The 17,628-nt window shown below is 38.8% G+C and overlaps 3 protein-coding genes across 6 annotated transcripts; all 3 read right to left on the reverse strand.

Moving 5' to 3' along the window:
* Positions 1–963: 963 nt before the first annotated feature.
* Positions 964–4,573, reverse strand: LOC141644378 (F-box protein At5g03100-like). Of its 3 annotated transcripts, none has more exons than XM_074453887.1 (3): positions 3,065–4,572; positions 2,716–2,931; positions 964–1,402 (listed from the first exon to the last, which is right to left on the reverse strand). In XM_074453887.1, the coding sequence occupies exons 1-3, from the start codon at positions 4,250–4,252 to the stop codon at positions 1,268–1,270; spliced, it is 1,539 nt and encodes a 512-aa protein (XP_074309988.1). In that variant the 5' UTR covers positions 4,253–4,572; the 3' UTR covers positions 964–1,267. The 3 variants fall into 3 exon arrangements, with proteins under 3 accessions (XP_074309988.1, XP_074309989.1, XP_074309990.1); XM_074453888.1 differs by having other exon boundaries at positions 1,305–1,691; positions 3,065–4,573; XM_074453889.1 differs by lacking the exon at positions 964–1,402 and adding an exon at positions 1,698–1,826 and having other exon boundaries at positions 3,065–4,573.
* Positions 4,574–7,361: 2,788 nt separating this feature from the next.
* Positions 7,362–9,858, reverse strand: LOC141644379 (F-box protein At4g09920-like). Its single transcript, XM_074453890.1, has 3 exons — positions 8,489–9,858; positions 8,198–8,413; positions 7,362–7,875 (listed from the first exon to the last, which is right to left on the reverse strand). The coding sequence occupies exons 1-3, from the start codon at positions 9,644–9,646 to the stop codon at positions 7,741–7,743; spliced, it is 1,509 nt and encodes a 502-aa protein (XP_074309991.1). The 5' UTR covers positions 9,647–9,858; the 3' UTR covers positions 7,362–7,740.
* Positions 9,859–11,472: 1,614 nt separating this feature from the next.
* On the reverse strand, positions 11,473–14,920 carry LOC141632705 (F-box protein At5g03100-like). Of its 2 annotated transcripts, none has more exons than XM_074445225.1 (3): positions 13,415–14,919; positions 13,066–13,281; positions 11,473–11,853 (listed from the first exon to the last, which is right to left on the reverse strand). In XM_074445225.1, exons 1-3 carry the CDS (start codon positions 14,594–14,596, stop codon positions 11,719–11,721), a joined length of 1,533 nt encoding a protein of 510 aa, XP_074301326.1. In that variant the 5' UTR covers positions 14,597–14,919; the 3' UTR covers positions 11,473–11,718. The 2 variants fall into 2 exon arrangements, with proteins under 2 accessions (XP_074301326.1, XP_074301328.1); XM_074445227.1 differs by lacking the exon at positions 11,473–11,853 and adding an exon at positions 11,862–12,185 and having other exon boundaries at positions 13,415–14,920.
* Between the last annotated feature and the right edge of the window lie 2,708 nt (positions 14,921–17,628).

Raw genomic sequence — 17,628 nt, forward strand, 5'->3', positions numbered from 1 at the left:
TTGATTGATTTCATCCTTGGGCCGCCTTCTCTTGGATTGTCTCCAATTCTTTGATCTTGGCAGGCGTACCGCTAATTGTTGTTCTGAGGTGAGTTCCACCATTTTTGTACGTGAATATTGAGTGGAAGATGGTAAAAGGAATTTTTTGATTTAAGAACTAGATGCCCCACGGTGGGCACCAATTGTTTTAGCAGGATTTCCCCTGAATGGATCCGGCTTTATTTAAAGAGTGATTTGGGTATCTAGTTCTATAAGTTTAATATATTGTGAATGAATAATAAGGGAAAACGAAGTGTAAGGAATATCACTTGTATTATTTTATAAGCTGAATACAAATTTGTATAAGTAATTGAATATACGGGAATGAAAGATAAAATGTAGAGTAGCTGAATAAAAATCAATGAATAATGAATCTCTTTACAAGTGCTTGATTATGCTATTTATAATTCTACCAATATTAACGTTACATTATTCTCAACGTTCTTCCCCGTTTGTAGGAGCCGTTCCAGATTAATAGGGCATGCTCCCTATTAATTCGCTTGACCTGTTCTACTTCTTAACCAATCTTCAGCTCTTTCTCCTTTACCCGTCTTGATTCATGGACGATTTAGTCTTATAATTGGACTTGGTCTTCCTTGAGAATAGGACACGATTATTCATTCCCAACAACTACATTTCTTGTTTATCTTCTTAATCCAGCCTGTTTTAATACTCTGTCAGGCTATTCTGCACTTACCATCAGGCTTCTCTTCCAGGATTTAGTAGCCTGCTTGCTATAATATTCTTCAACAGCTAAATAATAGTCAGATTTGTCCGGTCTCAGGTTACTTCAATCAGACTAATAAAGTCAGGCCAGGTTGGAGTCAGACCAGGCTAAACTGGGCCCAACAACAATAGAACTTAAACAATCAGCAGATCCAATTGATATGAAGGGGCAAAATCCCAATCAAACACAAACACATGAAATTTTAAACATCACAAATAAAAACAAGCTGTACTGACACTATCGTATTTGATCGCCAATTTATGTCTTTAATTTTGGATCAATGCCAAATTAGAAGAAAGAAAGAAAACCCGGAAACTGAAGCCTCCAGAAAACCAAGTTGAAAACCCTCTTTGCATTATTGCAATGGTAGAAGTTAACTCGTTCCAGCTACGAAAACATGAGAAATTTAGAGCAAAATGATTCGTGTGCTGGCAGCAGAGGCATACTGCAGGCTCAGCTATGATGCTTGCAACGCCGTCAAGGCAGCAAGACTCCAATTCTTCACCAATGCAATTTCAACTTTACATCGAGCTTCCTTGACTGGAGTAATTTAGAGCAATTAGCACCTTCAACTTCAACACGTTTCAAAGGATGTCTCCAACATCTTGCCATATCTTCCAGTTTACTTATCAAAGGCTGCAAAACCACCAATGAACTTGAGAGGAGGGATAGACTAAAATACGTACTTATGGGAAATATTTGAATCCGGAAACTTTAGGTAGTTGGTTGTACAGAACTACAGACTCCATTGTCGTGCATATATACTTAGTTGTTTGCTGATCCGGCTCAATCCCGTCAAACTTTAGGTAGTTGGTTGTACAGAATCCATTGTCATGCATATATAGTTAGCACTGATTTTCTTTGCTGATCCATAGGTACCAAATAACATTATGAATAGCCGGCCCAATGGTTTAAACATGGCCGCCTGCGATATCGTGACACCCGAGATCAGGCAGCTACAATTAATTAATCCCGCAACCACGAAGCCATATTTAATGCCATTTTTTTTTTATCTCAGAAAAGACGATGCCCTGGCCTACAGTGAGTAGAGCCCCACAAACTACAATACAAAACATAACAGAAATCAGAGATCCACAACAGAACCAAAATTTAATCCCATGGTTAGCCCCAGAAGGTCCCAGCCGTCAAATCTGAAGGTAATTTGTATCGGATTTGAATGTGGACTGTCACTGTGAAATTAATAAAATTAACGGAAAGGGGATGATTAAATTGGGATGGAGGAAGTAATTTCATGAATAGTAGTACTTAACTCTAATAGTCTAAACTTCTATCAATGGTCACTCACTTGTGACAATCTAATAGGGAATAGGATGGAGCTCTTCCAAGTGACCTAAGTTTTTTTCAATTTTCAATCTTTTTTTTCTGATAACTGATAAATACATTGAGCATAAACTCCGCTTCTATGGGAAATAGGCAGCCTTTAAAAGCAGCACCATCGTCTAGTGAAATGGCACGTAGCATACTTTGTAGGGTGAAGAGAGGGGAACATGAAACAAGTCAATATGGATAACAGTTTACTTGAATGATGAGAAACTCTTCTATCACAAATTCATCAATCTAACAGTTGACTGAATGCCGTGGCAACAAATATCGTGGTCATGAACATGCATTATTACAATTACCATGTCCACGGAATCACGCAAGTACCAGGTTTTATCCATGTAAATCCATCCTAATTCCTAAGCTGACACGTAACAATCAGAATATGCTTCATTGCTCAATTTTCCGATTCAGGAGTTATATGCATGCCATCTCAGCAGAAATGCCAAGGTATAAGAGTATGGGCAGAAAGAAAAGTTGCTACTTGAAACACCAAATTAAATGCTTGATAGGATGAACATGCGACTTGAATTGCATATCTACGGAAGTACGGAGTAATAGTTAACCTAAGCTCGACTTAAAATGAGAGAGAAAACTCATGACTGTACCTCGATTGTCAAATGTTGGGATGTTATACAAACTCCTAAGGAAATTATTTCCGGGTGGCAAATCCAGAACAGACCATTCAGAAAAGCGGAAAGAGAGGATTTTGAGAATATCCATGATGAGAGGGTAAGTTTCAGCTCTTTGACATAGCAAGGAGGTCCAAGCTGAATATTCCCGAGTTCTTTATTATTGAACTTGACATCATCACTTTCGAGCTCCTAGAAGAAAACCGTAGAATTTGTCAGTACAGCTGATAATGACTTTCATACAACTGCTAAGCAATTATACTATAGAGTTTGTCAGTAGAACTGATAAAAAATTTCGCTCATATGCTAAACAATTATACGATACCTGATCAATATCATCGATCAACAAAACTTTCAAAACATTGCAGCTGCTTAGTCCAGACATGAGCTTCTTCAATTTAACAAATCCTTCGGTCTGAAGATTATTAGGTATTGTATGCAGAGAGATATCACAACCGGCTTGACTATTAAGAGCAATAGATGAGGACTGGTAAAATTCACCTTTATACTTGAACATATTTAACCTTGGAGCATCAATCAAAACATCCAACAAATTGTCGCAATGATATAAGCGAAATTCTCTTAGCCGACTACTTGATATCCTGATAATACTCACCAAGCGACAGCGGCAAAGCATCAAAACCTCTAATAAGGTGAGTTCAGTTAGGAGTTTGCTAAGAACCTCATCTGCAATGCTGACATAAGAGATATTTAGTTTCCTCAAGTTCCTCAAAAAACTAGGTTTTGAAATAACCGGCCAATGCTCATCGTAATCCTGGTTGCCTAAATACTTCAAATACTCTAGACTCGGGGTCTCGAGAATTACTGTCCCACCAAAAGGTAGACTCTCGATTAGGTAGAGGGTTTCCAGTGTACTAGAGCGGGGAATGACAATACTTTTGCAGCCAAAGCAACATGAGAGCCCCAAATGTTTCAATGACAAACAGGAACTAGTAATCTGATTTAGCATACGCTCTTTTACAGCAACCTCAAATAAAAACAAAGATTCAAGAGACACAAGATTCATGGCTTTGTAGTAAGGAATCTTGACTCCAGTACAATCAAGAGTTCTTAAAGATTTTGCAGAAAGCAAAATGTCGGTCAATCGGTAGTCACGACCGTAAGGATTATCAAGAACAAGATTCTCAACTTGATTACGCACGGCTATCTCAAGCCACTCATCAACTTTGCAAGTGAGCTCGACATCAATGCTAAATTCAAGTCTGAGCTTCTTTATACGCAAGTTTTCCTTAGAGTATCTTTGCATTCTAGTTTCTATATATTCTAAAAATGCAGTAGTTCCATCAGAAACATCACGACGAGTAACCAACAAGACCGGGTTCGTATCTGAAACACGAGTCCATCGTCTCGACAAAATGCAAGTTCTACAAGCCTCTTTAAAATCCAGAAAAGAAATGATATGATGCAGGATAAAATCAGGTAAATCCGATAATCTATCCACGGGATTTAACTGCCCATGTTTAGATTTCTTACAATCGGGCATCATTTTCATTGAGGAATTTCGTCGAACAGTTGGTGTGCACTCTGCAAATGTGAAAATTTCTACTAAAACTACTATGATTTGCTCGTAGTAAGAAGAAATGCTATGATGGGGTTTGTTCAAGGCTAGATTATTATGGTTTACAAATTCTTCCAAAATCCAAATTGCCCATCAAAGTATGTTTAGGTAATTAGGTTGGGGGCGTAGTGCACTGATAAGGTGATTGCGAGTTATTGTAGTAGATAGATTAATTCGTGAAGTCAAATGTAAACTAGCCCTTCGTGTAAGGGCTAGTGTTCACCGGTTCAGACCGGACCGAACCGGACTGCAATAACCCATGGACGGGACGACCCCATATCCCAAACCGGAGACTCGACCGGTTAGGTAGGAACCCGGACCGGAACCCTTTAGGTCCGGTTTTTTCCGGGTTTAGATTGGACTAGTCTTATCTTTATTAATACAAGAACATTTAGAGCATCCTCATTAACCCACGTCATCATATGCAGTTTTTTTCCCATTTCCTCAAAAAATCAGTAATGGTGGGCCATGCTGAGATTACATGAAATTATTATTTTTGGTTGACTTTTACATTAGTGTTTACAACTTAGTAAATACTTTGTACGTTTATTAGTATTATTTTCATTTTTAATTTTAACAAATCAAGTAAATCAGATAAATGACATTCTAAAATTAGTTAATTTAAAGAATTTTTGGAAGAATATGACCAAAAATGTTAGTTAAACTATATCAAGTAAATCAAATAAAGTTATATCCATTTTTTATTTTGTATATAAATAACATCAACATACACTTACCATTTATCAGCATACCAAAAATATTAAAAATAAGAACTAATCTAAAAAGTTGATTTAAAGCAACAAAAATACGAAAAATGACAAAAAACGAAAAAAAAAATACAACAAAATTCTAGCATAAAAAATCATGGATGAAAATTTTAATTACTATAAAAAAGTAACTATTCAAGAGTTTATGAGTAATGCTTCACATAAATATTATTTGAAAAAATAGCTCCAAATAATAATGACACGATTAAAAAATGGGTATTGAAATTGAAAAAGAAAAATACCAAATAGATTACTTAACATTCACAAAAATACGAGTAATGATTGGCTTTAGGGATAGTCATGACACAAATACTACTATACAACCAGTTGTATAATAAGCATTGTACAACCATATACATTAATCCGAGCTTGTGTGTAATTTTTCTGAGTTTTATAAGAGTTTATTTTTTTATGTTTAAGTGTGTGAGTTCGTAAACTTTACAAAGATAAATTTCGATTCTTTTAAACAAAACTCGAAAACTTTATTACACAGCTCGGATTCTACATCGTACAACTACATACAACTGGTTGTATAATCTACTAATTGTAGTCATGATGGGGTTTGGGCCTGAAGCAATGACAATAATATTTAAAATTACAAAATTCACCTTAAAATGTATAATCTTGCCTAATAAAACAGTTATTTGGCTATATATGATAATAAGGTTGCTATTTTCTAAGATTGGTGTTTACACATGTTTAACAATACGTTGCATCACAAGTGAAAATGGGTTGACAACTCTAATTTATGAGTGAGTTGTGACAATGAAAAATGCATATATAATGAAGAAAATTTTGAGATTTTTGTATTACCATTTACTTATGATTGTATATTGTAACAACATTATGATATTTCAAATTTATATAGTTTCATTGTGTTTTGATATACTTTGAATATAAACCGTGTTGTTAACATTACGATATTTTTAGTACGTCGGTCATATACTCATATACATATTCAGGGATCGCATATGAAATTATAATACAAATCGAAAATTTTAAATACGGCTGATCATATTTTAAACATTATTCATAAATAACAACACTTGAATCTACAATCCCGTGCAATTTGCACGGGATTAAAACTAGTTCTATTTTTAAAGGTAATTTTGGGTGGTTTTTTTTATTTGGACCGGAACATGGAAAACTATCACTCCTTTATTCATTTCCCCCCTTTTACCGTCAATCCAAGGAACCTTAAGAAGTAGCCCTGGTCAAAAATTAGAGATGACCCGGCCCTCCAGACTCAGCCAGCCCCTCGCATCAATTTTCACCCGGTCTACATGACCTATGATTTGCATAGTTGCCTTTGCCCGATTGTCAAAAACTAGGGTCGGGTGTGCGTCGAACAAATCAAACCCGGCCCGCCCTCGATCGGCGTCAGACTCGCTCCTTATTTGATATTAATTGAAAATAATGAATCGGATGATCGGGCCCGTCCTCGACCCGGACCGGCCGGTTCTTGGCCGGCATCCATTAGGGCCGGCTCGGCCCTTATTGACCCGTCTTCGACCCCGTGTTGGTTCTTGGTCCGCCTAACCAAGCCCAACCCGACCCAGTCATTGACCATCCCTAGCGAGGAGTATGTGAGGACTATGTAAATACGTCTTATTTTATAAATTAATCGAAAAATATGCATGATATGTTTGTAGTTAGGTACTTTATACGTAACATTGTTACCCGTTCAACCCTTTATTTTCAGGAGTCAAGTTCCAAAATAACGGCCCACGACATTTCGGCCTAAACCCGAAATACCCCTTAATTTAAGATTGAGAACTGACCCGACCAGCTCAACCCCATTCGATCAACTAAAGAATTTTTAAATCATAGTTATCGTAAAGAAGCTCGTTCTAAGAAAAATCCTCATTTTTCTGAACTCATGAACATAAATCATGATTATTATTTTTTCAGTTTTTATTTCGAAAAAAACAAATTTCTTAAAAGTGATGAATCTCAAGAATAGCAAGCCGTTGTTCTATTGAGCTCCATAATGATCAGACTGATATCTAATGTCCGCAGAAGCAGACGTTGAAAGCATGAATCCCCCTTTCCTTGCGTTCATTCCCACTGAATAACAATGATAAGCGAGAACGACTTGTAAAAGTAGATGCATTTCTCAAATCCGAGCTCATCTTTTGCTAAAGCAGCACTCATTACCATGCCTGAATTAGGAGACGTGATTTATTTTCCGAGGCTTCACCATGACAGTCTTGCGTGCTATGATTTTCGATCTCACAGATCTTATTCGCCTTTAATGATGTAATTGACACATAAAGGAGTTCAATGATAATAGAACTTAAACAATCAGCAGATCCAATTGATATGAAGGGGCAAAATCCCAATCAAACACAAACACATGAAATTTTTAACATCAAACATAAAAACAAGTTGAAAACCCTTCTGCATTATTGCAAATTTATGTCTTTAATTTTGGATCAATACCAAATTAGAAGAAGAAAGAAAACCCGGATACTGAAGCCTCCAGAAAACCAAGTTGAAAACCCTTCTGCATTATTGCAATGGTAGAAGTTAACTCGTTCCAGCTACGAAAACATGAGAAATCTAGCAAAATAATTCGTGTGCGGGCAGCAAAGGCATAGTGCAGGCTCAGCTATGATGCTTGCAAAACAGTCAAGGCAGCGAGATTCCAATTCTTCACCAAAGCAATTTCAACTTTAAATCGAGCTTCCTTGACTGGAGTAATTTAGAGCAATTAACACCTTCAACTTCAACACGTTTCAAAGGATGTCTCCAACAGCTTGCCATATATTCCAGTTTACTTATCAAAGGCTGCAAAACCGCCAATGAACTTGAGAAGTGAGATCGACTAAAATACGTAGTTATGGGAAATATTTGAATCCGGAAACTTTAGGTAGTTGGTTGTACAGACTCCATGGTCATGCATATATAGTTAGCACAGATTTTGTTTGCGTAGGTACCAAATAACTATATGTATGCAATCTTAGCACAAATGTCAAGGTAACGGATGGGCGGAAAAAAAGGTTGCTACACTCCAAAAAAACAAATTAAATGCCTGATAGGATGAACATGCTCACTCAGTCACTTGAATAAGCTCAACTTAAAATGACAGAAAGAAAACTCATGACCGTACCTCGACTGTCAAATGTTGGGATCTTATACAGACTTGTAAGGAAATGATTTCCGGGTGGCAAATCCAGAATAGACCATCTAGAAAAGCGGAAAGAGAGGATTTTGAGAGTATCCAGGATGAGAGGGTAAGATTCAGCTCTTTGACATAACAAGGAGGTCCAAGCCGAATATTCCCGAGTTCTTCTTTATTGAATTTGACATCATCACATTCGAGGTCCTAAAACAAAACAGTAGAATTTCTTAGTAAAACTGATAAAAAATTTCACTCATATGCTAAACAATTATACGATACCTGATGCATTTGATCCATCAAAAAAACTTTCAAAACAAAACAGCTGCTTAATCCTGACAAGAGCTTCTTCAATTTAACAAATCCTTCGGTCTGAAGATTAGAAGGTATTGTATGCAGGGAGACATCACAACCGGCTTGACTATTAATGGCAATAGATGATGACTGGTAAAATTCACCTTTATACTTGAACATTTCTAACCTTGGAGCATCAATCAAAACATCCAACAAATTGTCGCAATGATTTAAGCAAATTTCTCTTAGCCGACTACTTGATATCTTGATAGTACTCACCAAGCGACAGCTGCAAAGCTTCAAGACCTCTAATAAGTTGAGTTCAGATAGCAGTTTGCTAAGAACGTCATCTGCAATGCTGACATAAGAGATTTTTAGTTTCCTTAGATTCCTCAGAAAACTAGGTTTTGAAATAACCGGCCAATGCTCATCATAAATCTGGCTGCCTGGATATGCAAAATACTCCAAATTCGGGGTCTCGAGAATTACTGTCCCACCAAAAGGTAAAGTCTCAGTTAAATAAAGTGTTTCCAGTGCACTACAGCAGGGAATGACAATATTTTTGAAGCCAGAGCAAGATGCGATGCCCAAATGTTTCAATGACAAGCAGGAACTAGTAATCTGATTTAGCATACGCTCTTCAACATCGACCTCAAATAAAAACAAAGATTCAAGGGATGCAAGATTCATGGTTGTGTAGTAAGGAATCTCGACTCCAGTACAATCAAGAGTTCTTAAAGATTTTGCAGAGAGCAAAATGTCCGTTAATTGGTAGACATCATATAAATGATTTACAAGAACAAGATTCTCAACTTTACTACGCACGGCTATCTCAAGCCACTCATCAACTTTGCAAGCGAACTCGACATCATTGCTAAATTCAATTCTGAGCTTCTTCATACGCAAGTTTTCCTTAGAGTATCTCTGCATTCTAGTTTCTATATATTCTAAAGATGCAGTATCAACCAACAGGACCGGGTTCGTATCTGAAATACGAGTCCATCGTCTCGACAAAATGCAGGTTCTACAAGCCTCTTTAAAATCCAGAAAAGAAATGATATGATGCAGGATAAAATCAGGTAAATCCGATAATCTATCCACAGGATTTAACTGCCCATGTTTAGATTTCTTACAATCGGGCATCATTTCCAATGAGGAATTTCGTCGAACAGTTGGTGTGCATTCTGCAAATGTGAAAATTTCTACTAAACTACTATGATTTGCTCGTAGTAAGAAGAAAGGCTATGATGGAGTTTGTTCAAGGCTAGATTATTATGGTTTACAAATTCTTCCAAAATCCAAATTGCCCATCAAAGTATGTTTAGGTAATTAGGTGATTGCGAGTGCACTGATAAGTTGATTGGGAGTTATTGGAGTAAGATAGATTAATTAATTTTTTAAGGCAAATGCAAACTAGCCCTTCGTGTAAGGAGTAGCCCTGGTCAAACATTAGGGACGACCCGCCCCCGCCTCGGCCCGTCCTCAGGTCAATTTTCACCCGGCTTGCATGACCTATGACTTGCCTTGCCCGATTGTCAAAAACTAGGGTCGGGTGTGGGTGGAACAAATCCAACCCGGCCTGCCCTCAATCTGCGCAGACCCGCTCATGATTTGATATTATTTGAAAATAATGTTGAACAGGTGATTGGGCCCGCCCTAGACCCGGATCGGTCGGTTCCAGGTCGACATCCATTAGGCCCGGCATGGCCCATGTTGACCCGCCTTCGACCCCACGCTAGTTCTTGGCCCGTCTAACCAAGCCCAGCCCGACCCAGTCATTGACCATCCCTAGCAACTTAGCAAGGAGTATGTGACTACGTGAGTACGTCTTATTTTATAAATTAAATCGGAAAATATGCATGATAATACGTGTTTATAGTTAGGTGCTTAATACGTAACATTTTTACCCGCCCAACCCATTTTTTCAAGAGTCGATTCTCAAAATAACGGCCCGCAACTTTTTGGCCCGAACCCGAAATAACCCCTGAACATAGGATTCAGAACTGACCCGACCAGCTCAACCCATTCTTTCAACTCTAGAATTTTTAAATAATAGTTATCGTAAAGACGATCGTTCTAAAAAAATCATTATTTTTCTAAACTCGTAAAACATAAATTATGATTTTTTTTTTTAAGTTTTTATTTCGAAAAAACAAATTTCGTGAAAGTGATGAATCTCAAGAATTAAGTGCATCTTGTACAGGGAGTTTAATTGTTTCAAATTTTCAATAGTCTCTTGAAGTTACTATCCTTATTGATGTTGTGGGTGATGATTGTCATGCCCAGTCTACCGTTCTCCACCAGCACGTCGCTGATACCCGAAAAAGTCATCTCCTTTGTTGTAGTTTATTTCCAAGAAATTGTATTTCATTGTTTTATGTTGTAGTTTATAGGTATGATATAGTTAGCCAATGTAAAACTCGAATCTTTCCAACTGTCAAAAAAAAAAAAAAAATAGCAGCCGCCATCCTATTTTTTTTTTTTTTTTGGTCTAAACCCATCCGGTAATCCGAACCACATTGGGCCGACTAATCCGGATTTCGGGGGGTTTCCAAGGATTACGGTATTTAAACCCCTCCCAATCGCAGTTGTGGGGGATCGATCCGCAGACCTCCCTACCAAGCGCAGCCTCATGCTACCACTGCGCCAACCAACGATTGGTAGCCGCCATCCTATTGAGCTATATAATTATTAGACTGATATCTAATGTCCGCAGAAGCAGACGTTGAAAGCATGAATCCCCTTTCCTTGCGTTCATTCCCACTGAATAACAACGATAAGCCTCTGTCAAAAAAAAAAAAAAAAAAAAAACGATAAGCGAGAACGACTTGTAAAAGTAGATGCATTTCTCAAATCCGAGCTCATCTTTTGCTATAGTAGCACGCTAGCGCCCATTACCATGCCTGAATTAGGAGATAGGATTTATTTTCCGAGGCTTCAGTGCTTCACCATGACAGTCTTGCCTGCTAGGATTTTCGATCTCACAGATCTTATTCGCCTTTAATAATGTAATTGACACATAAAGGAGTTCAATGATAATAGAACTTAAACAATCAGCAGATCCAATTGATATGAAGGGACAAATCCCAATCAAACACAAACACATGAAATTTTTAACATCAAAAATAAAAACAAGCTAACAAAGTTGGCTGGTAAGGGCTCTCATCTCTTAAACAAGTGGTCTTGCAACACCGTTAAGGCAACGAGACTCCAATTCTTCACCAAAACAATTTCAACTTTACATCGAGCTTCCTTGACTTGAGTAATTTAGAGCAATTAGCGCCTCCAACTTCAACACGTTTCAAAGGATGTCTCCAACATCTTGCCATATCTTCCAGTTTACTTATCAAAGGCTGCAAAACCACCAATGAACTTGAGAAGAAAGATCGACTAAAATACGTACTTATGGGAAATATTTGAATCCGGAAACTTTAGGTAGTTGGTTGTACACAATCCATTGTCATGCATATATAGTTAGCACTGATTTTCTTTGCTGATCCGTAGGTACCAAATAACTTTATGAATAGCCGGCCCCATGGTTTAAACATGGCTGCCTGCGATACCGTGACACCCGAGTTCAGGCAGCTACAATTAATTCCGCAACCACAAAGCCGTATTTAATGCCATTTTTTTTTATCTCAGAAAAGGCGATGTCCTGGACCTACAGTGAGTAGAGCCCCACAAACTACAATACAAAACATAACAGAAATCAGAGATCCACAACATAACCAAAATTTAATCCCATGGTTAGCCCCAGAAGGTTCTAGCCGTCAAATCTGAAGGTAATTTGTATCGGATTTGAAAGTGGACTGTCACTGTGAGATTAATAAAATGAACGGAAAGGGGATGATTAAATTGGGATGGAGGAAGTAATTTCATGAATAGTAGTAATCAACTCTAATACTCTAAACTTCTATCAATGGTCACTCACTTGTGACAATCCAATAGGGAATCGGCTGGAGCCCTTCGAAGTGACCTTAAGTTTTTTTCAGTTTTCAATCTTTTTTTCTTAATCTTGTGATAACTGATATATACATTGAGCATAAACTCCGCTTGTATGGAATAGGCAGCCTTTTAAGGCATCACCATCGTTGGCACGTAGCATACTTTGTAGGGTGAAGAGAGGGGAACAAGCAACAAGTCAATATGGATCAGTTTAATTGAATGATGAGAAACTCTTCTATCACAAATTCATCAATCTAACAGTTGACTGAATGCCGTGGCAACAAGTATCGTGGTCATGAACACGCATTATTACCTTTAACATGTCCACGGAGTCACGCAAGTACCAGGTTTTATCCATGTAAATCCATCCTAAGCTGACACGTAACAATCAGAATATGCTTCATTGCTCAATTTTCCGATTCAGGAGTTATATGCATGCCATCTCAGCAGAAATTTCAAGTTATAAGGGTACGGGCAGAAAGAAAAGTTGCTACTTGAAACACCAAATTAAATATGCTTGATAGGATGAACATGCTACTTGAATTGCATATCTACGGAAGTACGGAGTAATAGTTAACCTAAGCTCGACTTAAAATGAGAGAGAAAACTCATGGATGTACCTCGATTGTCAAATGTTGGGATGTTATACAAACTCCTATGGAAATTATTTCCGGGTGGCAAATCCAGAATAGACCATCCAGAAAAGCGGAAAGAGAGGATTTTGAGAGTATCCACGATGAGAGGGTAAGCTTCAGCTCTTTGACATAGCAAGGAGGTCCAAGCTGAATATTCCCGAGTTCTTTATTATTGAACTTGACATCATCACTTTCGAGCTCCTAGAAGAAAACCGTAGAATTTGTCAGTACAGCTGATAATGACTTTCATACAACTGCTAAGCAATTATACTTTAGAGTTGGTCAGTAGAACTGATAAAAAATTTCACTCATATGCTAAACAATTATACGATACCTGATCCATATCATCGATGAACAGAACTTTCAAAACATTGCAGCTGCTTAGTCCAGACATGAGCTTCTTCAATTTAACAAATCCTTCTGTCTGAAGATTATTAGGTATTGTGTGCAGAGAGATATCACAACCGGCTTGACTATTAAGGGCGATAGATGAGGACTGGTAAAATTCACCTTTATACTTGAACATATTTAACCTTGGAGCATCAATCAAAACATCCAACAAATTGTCGCAATGATATAAGTGAATTTCTCTTAGCCGACTACTTGATATCCTGATAGTACTCACCAAGCGACAGCTGCAGAGCTTCAAGACCTCTAATGAGTTGAGTTCAGATAGCAGTTTGCTAAGAACGTCATCTGCAATGCTGACATAAGAGATTTTTAGTTTCCTTAGATTCCTCAGAAAACTAGGTTTTGAAATAACCGGCCAATGCTCATCATAAATCTGGCTGCCTAAATACTTAAAATACTCGAGACTCGGGGTCTCGAGAACTACTGTCCCACCAAAAGGTAGACTCTCGATTAGGTAGAGTGTTTCCAGTGTACTAGAGCGGGGAATGACAATACTTTTGCAGCCAGAGCAACATGAGAGCCCCAAATGTTTCAATGACAAGCAGGAACTAGTAATCTGATTTAGCATACGCTCTTTTACAGCAACCTCAAATAAAAACAAAGATTCAAGAGACGAAGGATTCATGTCTTTGTAGTAAGGAATCTTGACTCCAGTACAATCAAGAGTTCTTAAAGATTTTGCAGAAAGCAAAATGCCGGTCAATCGGTAGTAACGACCGTAAGGATTATCAAGAACAAGATTCTCAACTTGATTACGCACGGCTATCTCAAGCCACTCATCAACTTTGCAAGTGAGCTCGACATCCCTGCTAAATTCAAGTCTGAGCTTCTTTATACGCAAGTTTTCCTTAGAGTATCTCTGCATTCTAGTTTCTATATACTCTAAAGATGCAGTATTTCCATCAGAAACATTACGACGAGTAACCAACAGGACTGGGTTCGTATCTGAAATACGAGTCCATCGTCTCGACAAAATGCAGGTTCTACAAGCCTCTTTAAAATCCAGAAAAGAAATGATATGATGCATGATAAAATCGGGTAAATCCGATAATCTATCCTCAGGATTTAACTGCCCATGTTTAGATTTCTTACTATCGGGCATCATTTTCACTGGGGAATTTCGTCGAACAGTTGGTGTGCACTCTGCAAATGTGAAAATTTCTACTAAAACTACTATGATTTGCTCGTAGTAAGAAGAAATGCTATGATGGGGTTTGTTCAAGGCTAGATTATGGTTTACAAATTTTTCCAGAATCCAAACTGTTCATCAAAGTATGTTTAGGTAATTAGGTTGGGGGCGTAGTGCACTGATAAGGTGATTGCGAGTTATTGTAGTAGATAGATTGATTCGTTAAGTCAAATGCAAACTAGCCCTTCGTGTAAGGGCTAGTGTTCACCGGTTCAGACCGGACCGAACCGGACTGCAATAACCCATGGACGGGACGACCCCATATCTCAAACTTGGAGACGGGACCGGTTAGGTGGGAACCCGGACCGGAATCCTTTAGGTCCGGTTTTTTCCGGGTTTAGATTGGACTGGTTTATTTTTACCTGCTTGCTAAAGATCGTCAACAATTTACTAATTATCGTCGACAATTTTAATGAACTTCCAAAACTACCCCTCCCTCACACTCCCCCTTATATTTTTTCCGTCTTGTTTTCGTAAAAAAATAATTAATAATTACTAATAAACCCCGTTCGGGGATAGTTCGTTTTATTTTAATTTTTTAATTTATTGAAACTTATTTTAATTAGCGATTATCGATTCACGCACCCAAAACTAATTTAAGACGGAAATTAATATTTTTTTTAAAAAAAAAAAAAATTGTTGAAAAAGGGCCTGGATGAAGAAATTTTCCGTCCAGACCAAGGTCCGGACAAAGAAAATTTTCGTCTATTTTTTTTTTTTCCGGACGAAAATATTTTTCGTCTGGACGAAAATATTTTCCGTCTGGACGAAAAATATTTTTGTTTGGACCATGGTCTGGACGAAAATTTTCTTTGTCCGGACCTTGGTCTGGACGAAAATGTTTTTCGTCCGGAATTTTTTTTTTTTTTTTTTCTTTTGAAAAAAAATTTCATTTTCTGACTTAGATTAATTTTTGGTGCGGTAATCGATAATCGCTAAGTTCTCGTTCATGTTGTTAATTACAAATCCCGCTTTTTTTTTTTTTGAAAAACCGTCTTTTTTTTGTTTGAAAGATTTTAGTGAGACGGAATTTGATTTGTGTTTTAGTGAGACGGAAATTGCATTTTAGTGAGACGGAAATGGAGTTATGTTATGGAGGGCAAACTTGGAAATTTACATTAAATGTCGACGATAATTAGTAAATTGTCGACAATATATAGCAGGACCCTATTTTTAAAGGTGATTTTGGGTGATTTTTTTTTATTTGGACCGGAACGGAGACCGGTCACAATATTTATATAGATCCGGATATCGTACCAGCCCGTCAAGGTCAATCCGGTCTACTTTATGTGCAGCCCTATTGAGGGAAGGGTGGGTAATGTATTACCCCTTCATGAGGTTAATAGCTTTTGGAGTTGAATAATTACTCTCGTAGCAAACATGGAAAACTATCACTCCTTTATTCATTTCCCTCCTTTTTACCGTCAATCCAAGCAACCCTAAGAAGTAGCCCTGGTCAAAAATTAGAGATGACACGACCCTCCAGACTCAGCCAACCCCTCGCTTCAGTTTTCACCCGGCCTACATGACCTATGACTTGCATAGTTGCCTTTGCCCGATTGTCAAAAACTAGGGTCGGGTGTGCGTCGAACAAATCAAACCCGGCCCGCCCTCGATCGGAGCCAGACTCGCTCCTGATTTGATATTATTTGAAAATAATGATGAATCGGATGATCGGGCCCGTCCTCGACCCGGACCGACCGGTTCTTGGCCGGCATTCATTAGGGTCGGCTCGGCCCTTATTGACCCATCTCCGACCCTGTGTTGGTTCTTGGTCCGCCTAACCAATCCCAACCCGACCCAGCCATTGACCATCCCTAGCGAGGAGTATGTGAGGACTATGTGAATACGTCTTATTTTATAAATTAATCGAAAAATATGCATGATATGTGTTCCGGGTATAATTCCAGAGCAGTTATATGTTACCACCCGTGCTTGTAGAATGACGTCCTTAGTTGAATCCTCCTTGCGGTCTCCTGAAACGATGAACAAACTGAGGGCTCGGCTTTGGGCCGAGCGAACTCACTCCGACGCTCAAGTCAGTAACTTAGAGAGGTAAGTTGTTGTTACTTAGCAAGGTGCGTATTGTAGAGAGATAAGGAAGATATTACCAGATGAATAGTGATTCTTAGGTCAAATTGTGGATCCTTTACTCAATGAGAGTAGAGGAGTATTTATAGACTTTCACCTTTTGTCACGTAGTGGCCAAGTGGCCAAGTGGCTAACAGGCGGAAAGACCGTTCTACCCTCGGCCGATGGACCTATGGCAGGCCGGCCGAGGGGCCTTGGATATGAGTACGCGGATATGTGCCCTACCTGGGTGGTTGCCCGACGGAGACCCAAGAGACAGCCGACGGGTGCATCGGCTAGGGTCGTCTGATATGTCGAATTGTTGTGGATGTCTTTGACCTTGGTCAATATGTTGACTTGGTCAGCGGGTGCAGAATATGCCCCATCAATTTGCCCCCAGCGAGGTCTATGCCGTGGTATGGGCTCCGATGTATGTTGAGCGTATATTCTGCGCAAGTAAAAATTTTATGCCCCGGCTTCTTCTACCTCGGCTTGGTTCTGCTTAGGCCGTACCCTATCCCCCCTCCACATGGATGTGTAATGGACATCCGATGTGGAAAAGAGAGAGACGTTGGCCGAGACCAGGGTTGAGAGTGGACCGTTTGGCAAGTAGATACCAAGGAGCGTGTTGAAGAAGATACGTCGATTGGCATTCTGTCAAGGAGCGTGTCCCAACCGCCGCTGTAAACATGTTAGCGTATCGGTCGTTGTGGCCCCGCTGCTTCCCGGCCTTGGCCGAGGGAATCGGGGTTACGGCGCGACAGCGTTCGTATCTATAGACCATTATTGATTGCGTCCTCGTTCACGCTCGGTCTTAATTTTTGCCGAGGTGTCGATTTGTGTCTCAACGGTACTTATACATTCTTAAGCTCGGTCTT

Source organism: Silene latifolia, chromosome 2 (genome assembly GCF_048544455.1).
Source record: "Silene latifolia isolate original U9 population chromosome 2, ASM4854445v1, whole genome shotgun sequence".
In the NCBI taxonomy this organism is placed as follows: Eukaryota; Viridiplantae; Streptophyta; class Magnoliopsida; order Caryophyllales; family Caryophyllaceae; genus Silene; species Silene latifolia.